Source organism: Danio rerio, chromosome 8 (genome assembly GCF_049306965.1).
Source record: "Danio rerio strain Tuebingen ecotype United States chromosome 8, GRCz12tu, whole genome shotgun sequence".
Lineage (NCBI taxonomy): Eukaryota > Metazoa > Chordata > Actinopteri > Cypriniformes > Danionidae > Danio > Danio rerio.
This window is the reverse complement of record NC_133183.1, coordinates 39,672,649-39,681,190: the sequence shown is the minus strand read 5'-3', so window position 1 is coordinate 39,681,190 and position 8,542 is coordinate 39,672,649. Positions and strand designations below refer to the sequence as shown.

Here is an 8,542-nt window from a genome sequence, read left to right as displayed (position 1 = left end):
AATTTACGACCCATTGCACTCCCCCTTTAATCATCTTTTTAAATTAGTAATTCACAGTTGATAATAACCTAAAGTTGAATGAATAAATAAAGATTTGACCCTCTCTGACCTATGGAAATTTAGTATTGTTATTATTTATGTTACCATTTTACTGTTATTTTCATATATTGTATTTGATGAAACCTTTATTTATTTTTTTTTATTTTTAATTTTTTTGTGTTCTGTTACTTTAGAGTTTGTGAAAAAGAAAAATGTTAAGCAGTCGGAAATGTTTTCTCCTAAGTGGTATCATTGTACTGTGTTTATTGCTACTACAAATAAAAAGTTATAAAAAAAAAAAAAAAAAGAAAAACACGACTGAGCACTAATAGTGTACTCAACACTTTACACTGACATTTGAAGGATCACCTGACATTATGACTGAAGTAAGAACGCTGAAAAAAACCCATCAGATTTTAGCCCAGAAGAGTTTCTCTTTTCCTAAATTAAAGCAAAACTTCATAATATTGTGTTTATGAATTCATTCGTGTGTGTGTGTGTGTGTGTGTGTGTGTGTGTGTGTATGTGTGTGTTGCACTGCTGGAGTGAAGGTTAACCAGTCCACACAGTTCATGCGGCTATAATCTTTATTATCTTTTATTAATAAACTATGTACAATATTTACACGTCGGCTCCAGGTCTCTTGGATGAAGGTCTCTCAGCGACGTGGTCTCTTCTGGTCGCCGCGCGTCTCTGGTGAAGATGGGGAGCGGGACCGTTTCCCTCCGGCGTCCCGGACCGAAGATGCCGCACCTGCTGAGGACGAGGAGGGCAAAGGCTCGGTCTGGCAGGAGAAGGACGGCCTCTTTCTCTTCTCAGCAGCATAGGCCTCACTGAACAGATCGAGCGCAAACACACACAAGCAGACATCATGTGAGATTTGGACAAACACTAGAACATGCGGCTATGCCAAGTACAGTTTACTCACGCGTCTATGATGGGAATGACGTATCGGCCGCTGCCGTCTATCATGACTCCCTTTCGGTCTGGGTCGTCCACCTCCAACAGGAAGCTGCGGGGAATCCCTGTGCTCTTCCGGATGCGCTTGTGCGGCGCGGAGCGGCTGCCCTGTGAATTGAGGAGTGACAGTCAAACTCTGAGCAAACAATCTGACTGATGAGGACAAGAGCTCAAGTTCACAGCAACCGTGAGCTTGGAAAACCCAGTTACCACATTAGTGGGGCAGTGCCTAATGTGGTGTCCCGGGATCCCAAGCAGCCTCATGGCCTCACTAGTGAACATCAGAACCATGAGAATCAGCTCAGACATCTCTCACAAAGCAAACCTGTCAGTGTCTGAACGCTCACCTGCTGGAGTAGTAGCACAGGCTGGACTGGTACATCACCGCTTTCAGCTTGTCCTCCTCTGACGCCTTTGCCTCAGCCAGATTCTCAGTCTGTTTCACAGGCATTTGCACATTTGAATCTTTTTCACCCTCAACCCTTCAAACAATCTCAAATCTCCCTAAGAAGCTGAGTGCGTGTGCGTATATTGTGTGCTTTACATTGCTATTGTGCTATTCATTTGTTCAATACCTTCAACAACTGCTCCAGTGAGAGGAGTGAAGGATCAGCTCTAGGTGAAGGTTCACGCCAGCGTCCAGCTTGATGTCTGCAAAACAAAGGAGCTTGTGTGACTAAAACACCAGGGACAGACCAGGAGTCTTCATATAACATCTAACAGAGGACGCGTGTGCTCATTTCACAGCACTCACCCAACAAATCTTCTGTTTGAGGACTTCAGTCCCGCCGCAGGGATCCGTCTGATGATGACCGACGTGTTTTTAGGGATGAGAGCATCATCTGTGTATTCTGACAGCAAAATAAAATCAGAATCAGCACATAATTATGGAGCACGGTATACTTTGAGAGCCATTAGCCTTTTAAAACAGCCAAAACATCCCTACATGTCAGCATCAGCACCACCTTACAGCTTCCAGAAGTGTCTGATGTAACGCATCTAATGTTAGCGTAGAACAGTTGAAGTGTCTTTTCCTCAACTCACCTTCATCAGTCTGGGCGTTGCTGATCTTCAGCTGGCAGAACTTCAGCCTCTTGCTCCTCATGATCTGCCGCTTCAGCTCCCCCGCGCTGATGTTGAGGCCTTCAAACTGGAGCGAGTCGTAGGTGAGTCGACTCTGGAACCTGTAGTGAACACAAGACATACTGAACACAAACACAAAGCACAGCGTAATAAAAAGGGTCAAACCTGAGTGATGGGAACAGCAGGCGATCAATCGACGTATCCAACGATCAATAATATCGATAATCTGGAAAAATTGTCACGGAGGACGCAGAGATCAGATGCCAATCGACACAGCGAGATTCAAACAACAGCCACAGGACGGTTGTCATGGATGCTGATGATGAACACGTGACGCATGCGCTGTACAACTTCCGGCAATATTATCATTATTAATATTAATTTTATTGATAGTAGTAGTAAAATCATTGCGATAAGTATAATAAAATAAACAGCAGAACAGTTGGCCATCTCTGAATAATACACAGCGACGTTTCCCTGCACGAACGATTCAGGCCTTCGCCAAGAAGACTCGGGTGAGTCGATGATTCAGGGATTGATTCAACTGTCCGTTCATCCTATTGGCTTCTTTGGCTGAATGAATCGTTCAATGCTTTACTCAAATAAAGCGGCCTCTTGCTGCCACCTATTGGGGGTTTGCTTTTTTGTTTTCAAAAGTACTTTGACACTTTTTTAAAGGCACCTTTAAGTTCATTTTTGCACAAAAGCTCGTCTCTGTGCGTTCCAAATGGTTTGAAATTTCCTTAGCACATGGTTTTCTTGATGCGTTTGAAATTTTCAATGTAAATCCACTCGTACTTGCATTTGATCTTTATTATGCCTTAAAATCAAAACTATACTAAAGGTGTCTTATCCAAATGCAGATTTTCATTCAAAACGTTATGACAGAACCATATTACTTTACAGTGGCCCATGGATATATATATATATATATATATATATATATATATATATATATATGTGTGTGTGTGTGTTGCTTGTTTCTTATTTACCCATGCAGTGACTTTTAGGCATAAATACTATGTAGGCTTGCTAAAGGGTTGCATGAGAAATGTCATCATCGTGAGAGCTTGACTTTTTTTTTGTCGCTGCCTTTAGTTGTGGTGAAATGAGATGCATCATGTCGTTTATCTGTTTGTGCAGTCTGTACCTTCATTTCTGAATCGTGTGGCATCGTACTTGAAGCCAAGTCATTTAGCCCAAGGCATAGTTGTCTTAGAATGAGTAGTTTGCTGATCAAATTCCACATTTTGATGAGGCAAAACACATCTTGGATGTTTTAATTACTATTTTAGGTGAAAAACAAAACAATGAGATTTGTGTAAAATCTAAAGTTAACCAAGTCCAGCCCGCCATCTTGTCCTGCCTCTCAGTTCTCTTAAGCCTTGGGCCGGCTCTGTGAAGTGGCCTCTTTTGGGCTCATCATTGAAGACCGGACGAGCTGCAACATTTCGTTCTGCCAGGTTCTGGGAGTAGATGAGCATGTCATCGCTCTAGACTATGGTCAACTTGTGAAGTTACTCATACACCTCCGCTCATGGCATATTACCATTAAAATGAAACTTTTCCAGCAGAATATGACGCTCTAAAAAAAAAAACTCCATCGGCACTGGTAACTATGAAAAACACGACTGAGCACTAATGGTACACTCAACAATTTACACTGACATTTGAAGGATCACCTGACATTAAAGACTGACGTAAGAACGCTGGAGGAACATCAAATTTTAACACGGAAGAGTTTTTTTTGTCTCTCTCAAATTAAAGCAATATTTCTTAATCTTGTTGTTTTTTTTTTTTTTTACTGTACAGTTGCCCCAGGTGTTTATCAGGTGTGATGCCTGCTCATCTGACCTTTGACCTCGGCACTCAACTGCTGCCAGTTTTCTTTCGATGCCATGAGATTTCTGAATTCTACATGCAGGAACCGATGCATTCCTTTTTTTTTTTTTAAACAAAACAGATATGGCAGACACGGCCAAACATTGAAACTTTGGAGGGCATTGAGGGGGAAAAAAAAGCACAATATCATCAAGGGGAATAAAAGGTTTGATCAAAGCGTGCGTTTACACACGTTCATTTAAATATGGACAAAACCAACATTGGGTTAATTTTGTTATTAGATTTAAAATGCACGGACCCTATTTGACCCAGTGTTCATATATACATATGTTTTTATGAATGAATATTTTTGCATATAAAAGATAATAAAAGACTGACTAGACAGATTAGATAGTTTAATAGACAGATTGACACGTGTAGTCATTCGTTCCTGTGTATTTGATGACTAGCTTCCAGCAGTATCTGGCTGCAGACTTGCATGCAATCTGAGACACAAAGCACTCAGCGGAGCTAGTGAGGTCACTGTGAGAGGCGGGGTTAGGGGTGCACACTCACTGACAGCCTAGATTTAGCCTGGTTTTAACCAAGCCGTCTATTAGACTTTTAACCCTTATGTATTGTTCATATTGTTCAAGTGGCTGTTTTTTGCCCCCAATGACCTCCATTATAACTAAACTTGTTTTCATTGCAAAGCCATGACACCAGATAGTAACTCATTCTTTATTGTTGGTGGTTTCCCTGTTGGGATGAGATAAAATGAGTCATTTTTACTTTTGATGGTCAGTTGGCACCTTTAAACACCCCAAAAAAATGCTTGCTGGGATGGTACCAAGAGGCTGTGCTCACTTCTGGACAGAGGGGGTGTAGACTTGCAGCTAGTGCCGATAAGTGGTGCAGACGCTGAGGCTGTTCTGTATGCGAGTGTTGAGGTTTTGAAACATCAGCTGACAACGTGTAGGTAGAGAGTAGCAGGTTCTGGGAGTAGATGAGCTTGTCACCGGTTTAGACTTTGACCGACTTGTGAAGTTACTCACAAGACCTCCGCTTATGGGACATTACCATTCAAATGAAACGTTTCCAGCAGAATATGACGCTTCAAAAAACTCCATCGGCACTGGTAACTATGAAAAACACGACTGAGCACTAATAGTGTACTCAACACTTTACACTGACATTTGAAGGATCACCTGACATTAAAGACTGAAGTAAGAACGCTGAAAAAAACCCATCAGATTTTAGCCCAGAAGAGTTTCTCTTTTCCTAAATTAAAGCAAAACTTCATGATATTGTGTTTATGAATTCATTCGTGTGTGTGTGTGTGTGTGTGTGTGTGTGTGTGTGTGTTGCACTGCTGGAGTGAAGGTTAACCAGTCCACACAGTTCATGCGGCTATAATCTTTATTATCTTTTATTAATAAACTATGTACAATATTTACACGTCGGCTCCAGGTCTCTTGGATGAAGGTCTCTCAGCGACGTGGTCTCTTCTGGTCGCCGCGCGTCTCTGGTGAAGATGGGGAGCGGGACCGTTTCCCTCCGGCGTCCCGGACCGAAGATGCCGCACCTGCTGAGGACGAGGAGGGCAAAGGCTCGGTCTGGCAGGAGAAGGACGGCCTCTTTCTCTTCTCAGCAGCATAGGCCTCACTGAACAGATCGAGCGCAAACACACACAAGCAGACATCATGTGAGATTTGGACAAACACTAGAACATGCGGCTATGCCAAGTACAGTTTACCCACGCGTCTATGATGGGAATGACGTATCGGCCGCTGCCGTCTATCATGACTCCCTTTCGGTCTGGGTCGTCCACCTCCAACAGGAAGCTGCGGGGAATCCCTGTGCTCTTCCGGATGCGCTTGTGCGGCGCGGAGCGGCTGCCCTGTGAATTGAGGAGTGACAGTCAAACTCTGAGCAAACAATCTGACTGATGAGGACAAGAGCTCAAGTTCACAGCAACCGTGAGCTTGGAAAACCCAGTTACCACATTAGTGGGGCAGTGCCTAATGTGGTGTCCCGGGATCCCAAGCAGCCTCATGGCCTCACTAGTGAACATCAGAACCATGAGAATCAGCTCAGACATCTCTCACAAAGCAAACCTGTCAGTGTCTGAACGCTCACCTGCTGGAGTAGTAGCACAGGCTGGACTGGTACATCACCGCTTTCAGCTTGTCCTCCTCTGACGCCTTTGCCTCAGCCAGATTCTCAGTCTGTTTCACAGGCATTTGCACATTTGAATCTTTTTCACCCTCAACCCTTCAAACAATCTCAAATCTCCCTAAGAAGCTGAGTGCGTGTGCGTATATTGTGTGCTTTACATTGCTATTGTGCTATTCATTTGTTCAATACCTTCAACAACTGCTCCAGTGAGAGGAGTGAAGGATCAGCTCTAGGTGAAGGTTCACGCCAGCGTCCAGCTTGATGTCTGCAAAACAAAGGAGCTTGTGTGACTAAAACACCAGGGACAGACCAGGAGTCTTCATATAACATCTAACAGAGGACGCGTGTGCTCATTTCACAGCACTTACCCAACAAATCTTCTGTTTGAGGACTTCAGTCCCGCCGCAGGGATCCGTCTGATGATGACCGACGTGTTTTTAGGGATGAGAGCATCATCTGTGTATTCTGACAGCAAAATAAAATCAGAATCAGCACATAATTATGGAGCACGGTATACTTTGAGAGCCATTAGCCTTTTAAAACAGCCAAAACATCCCTACATGTCAGCATCAGCACCACCTTACAGCTTCCAGAAGTGTCTGATGTAACGCATCTAATGTTAGCGTAGAACAGTTGAAGTGTCTTTTCCTCAACTCACCTTCATCAGTCTGGGCGTTGCTGATCTTCAGCTGGCAGAACTTCAGCCTCTTGCTCCTCATGATCTGCCGCTTCAGCTCCCCCGCGCTGATGTTGAGGCCTTCAAACTGGAGCGAGTCGTAGGTGAGTCGACTCTGGAACCTGTAGTGAACACAAGACATACTGAACACAAACACAAAGCACAGCGTAATAAAAAGGGTCAAACCTGAGTGATGGGAACAGCAGGCGATCAATCGACGTATCCAACGATCAATAATATCGATAATCTGGAAAAATTGTCACGGAGGACGCAGAGATCAGATGCCAATCGACACAGCGAGATTCAAACAACAGCCACAGGACGGTTGTCATGGATGCTGATGATGAACACGTGACGCATGCGCTGTACAACTTCCGGCAATATTATCATTATTAATATTAATTTTATTGATAGTAGTAGTAAAATCATTGCGATAAGTATAATAAAATAAACAGCAGAACAGTTGGCCATCTCTGAATAATACACAGCGACGTTTCCCTGCACGAACGATTCAGGCCTTCGCCAAGAAGACTCGGGTGAGTCGATGATTCAGGGATTGATTCAACTGTCCGTTCATCCTATTGGCTTCTTTGGCTGAATGAATCGTTCAATGCTTTACTCAAATAAAGCGGCCTCTTGCTGCCACCTATTGGGGGTTTGCTTTTTTGTTTTCAAAAGTACTTTGACACTTTTTTAAAGGCACCTTTAAGTTCATTTTTGCACAAAAGCTCGTCTCTGTGCGTTCCAAATGGTTTGAAATTTCCTTAGCACATGGTTTTCTTGATGCGTTTGAAATTTTCAATGTAAATCCACTCGTACTTGCATTTGATCTTTATTATGCCTTAAAATCAAAACTATACTAAAGGTGTCTTATCCAAATGCAGATTTTCATTCAAAACGTTATGACAGAACCATATTACTTTACAGTGGCCCATGGATATATATATATATATATATATATATATATATATATATATATATATATATATATATATATGTGTGTGTGTGTGTTGCTTGTTTCTTATTTACCCATGCAGTGACTTTTAGGCATAAATACTATGTAGGCTTGCTAAAGGGTTGCATGAGAAATGTCATCATCGTGAGAGCTTGACTTTTTTTTTTGTCGCTGCCTTTAGTTGTGGTGAAATGAGATGCATCATGTCGTTTATCTGTTTGTGCAGTCTGTACCTTCATTTCTGAATCGTGTGGCATCGTACTTGAAGCCAAGTCATTTAGCCCAAGGCATAGTTGTCTTAGAATGAGTAGTTTGCTGATCAAATTCCACATTTTGATGAGGCAAAACACATCTTGGATGTTTTAATTACTATTTTAGGTGAAAAACAAAACAATGAGATTTGTGTAAAATCTAAAGTTAACCAAGTCCAGCCCGCCATCTTGTCCTGCCTCTCAGTTCTCTTAAGCCTTGGGCCGGCTCTGTGAAGTGGCCTCTTTTGGGCTCATCATTGAAGACCGGACGAGCTGCAACATTTCGTTCTGCCAGGTTCTGGGAGTAGATGAGCATGTCATCGCTCTAGACTATGGTCAACTTGTGAAGTTACTCATACACCTCCGCTCATGGCATATTACCATTAAAATGAAACTTTTCCAGCAGAATATGACGCTCTAAAAAAAAAAAACTCCATCGGCACTGGTAACTATGAAAAACACGACTGAGCACTAATGGTACACTCAACAATTTACACTGACATTTGAAGGATCACCTGACATTAAAGACTGACGTAAGAACGCTGGAGGAACATCAAATTTTAACACGGAAGAGTTTTT

The 8,542-nt window shown here is 42.6% G+C and overlaps 2 protein-coding genes across 4 annotated transcripts; both read right to left on the bottom strand.

Annotated features, from left to right (window-relative positions):
• Positions 1 to 226: 226 nt before the first annotated feature.
• On the bottom strand, positions 227 to 3,695 carry LOC141375816 (E3 ubiquitin-protein ligase RBBP6-like). Of its 2 annotated transcripts, XM_073910763.1 has the most exons (7): positions 2,044 to 2,976; positions 1,754 to 1,850; positions 1,575 to 1,650; positions 1,347 to 1,435; positions 1,210 to 1,270; positions 968 to 1,107; positions 611 to 872 (listed from the first exon to the last, which is right to left on the bottom strand). In XM_073910763.1, the coding sequence occupies exons 1-7, from the start codon at positions 2,201 to 2,203 to the stop codon at positions 698 to 700; spliced, it is 798 nt and encodes a 265-aa protein (XP_073766864.1). In that variant the 5' UTR covers positions 2,204 to 2,976; the 3' UTR covers positions 611 to 697. The 2 variants fall into 2 exon arrangements, with proteins under 2 accessions (XP_073766865.1, XP_073766864.1); XM_073910764.1 differs by lacking the exon at positions 1,210 to 1,270 and having other exon boundaries at positions 227 to 872; positions 2,044 to 3,695.
• A 1,596-nt stretch (positions 3,696 to 5,291) lies between these two features.
• On the bottom strand, positions 5,292 to 7,690 carry LOC141375810 (E3 ubiquitin-protein ligase RBBP6-like). 2 transcript variants are annotated; one of them, XM_073910750.1, is made up of 7 exons: positions 6,740 to 7,672; positions 6,450 to 6,546; positions 6,271 to 6,346; positions 6,043 to 6,131; positions 5,906 to 5,966; positions 5,664 to 5,803; positions 5,292 to 5,568 (listed from the first exon to the last, which is right to left on the bottom strand). In XM_073910750.1, exons 1-7 carry the CDS (start codon positions 6,897 to 6,899, stop codon positions 5,394 to 5,396), a joined length of 798 nt encoding a protein of 265 aa, XP_073766851.1. In that variant the 5' UTR covers positions 6,900 to 7,672; the 3' UTR covers positions 5,292 to 5,393. The 2 variants fall into 2 exon arrangements, with proteins under 2 accessions (XP_073766851.1, XP_073766852.1); XM_073910751.1 differs by lacking the exon at positions 5,906 to 5,966 and having other exon boundaries at positions 5,300 to 5,568; positions 6,740 to 7,690.
• Positions 7,691 to 8,542: the final 852 nt, after the last annotated feature.

Bases quoted from the DNA above. Each gene is read 5' to 3' on its own strand.
- LOC141375816 (XM_073910763.1), bottom strand. From the start codon at position 2,203: ATGTCTTGTGTTCACTACAGGTTCCAGAGTCGACTCACCTACGACTCG. The intron at 1,651-1,753 runs GTGAGTGCTGTG...TTTGTTTTGCAG, and splicing joins TCAAACAGAAGATTTGTTGG to ACATCAAGCTGGACGCTGGC. The intron at 1,108-1,209 runs GTAACTGGGTTT...CTCAATTCACAG, and splicing joins GGCACTGCCCCACTAATGTG to GGCAGCCGCTCCGCGCCGCA.
- LOC141375810 (XM_073910750.1), bottom strand. From the start codon at position 6,899: ATGTCTTGTGTTCACTACAGGTTCCAGAGTCGACTCACCTACGACTCG. The intron at 5,804-5,905 runs GTAACTGGGTTT...CTCAATTCACAG, and splicing joins GGCACTGCCCCACTAATGTG to GGCAGCCGCTCCGCGCCGCA. The intron at 5,569-5,663 runs GTGGGTAAACTG...CGATCTGTTCAG, and splicing joins GTCATTCCCATCATAGACGC to TGAGGCCTATGCTGCTGAGA.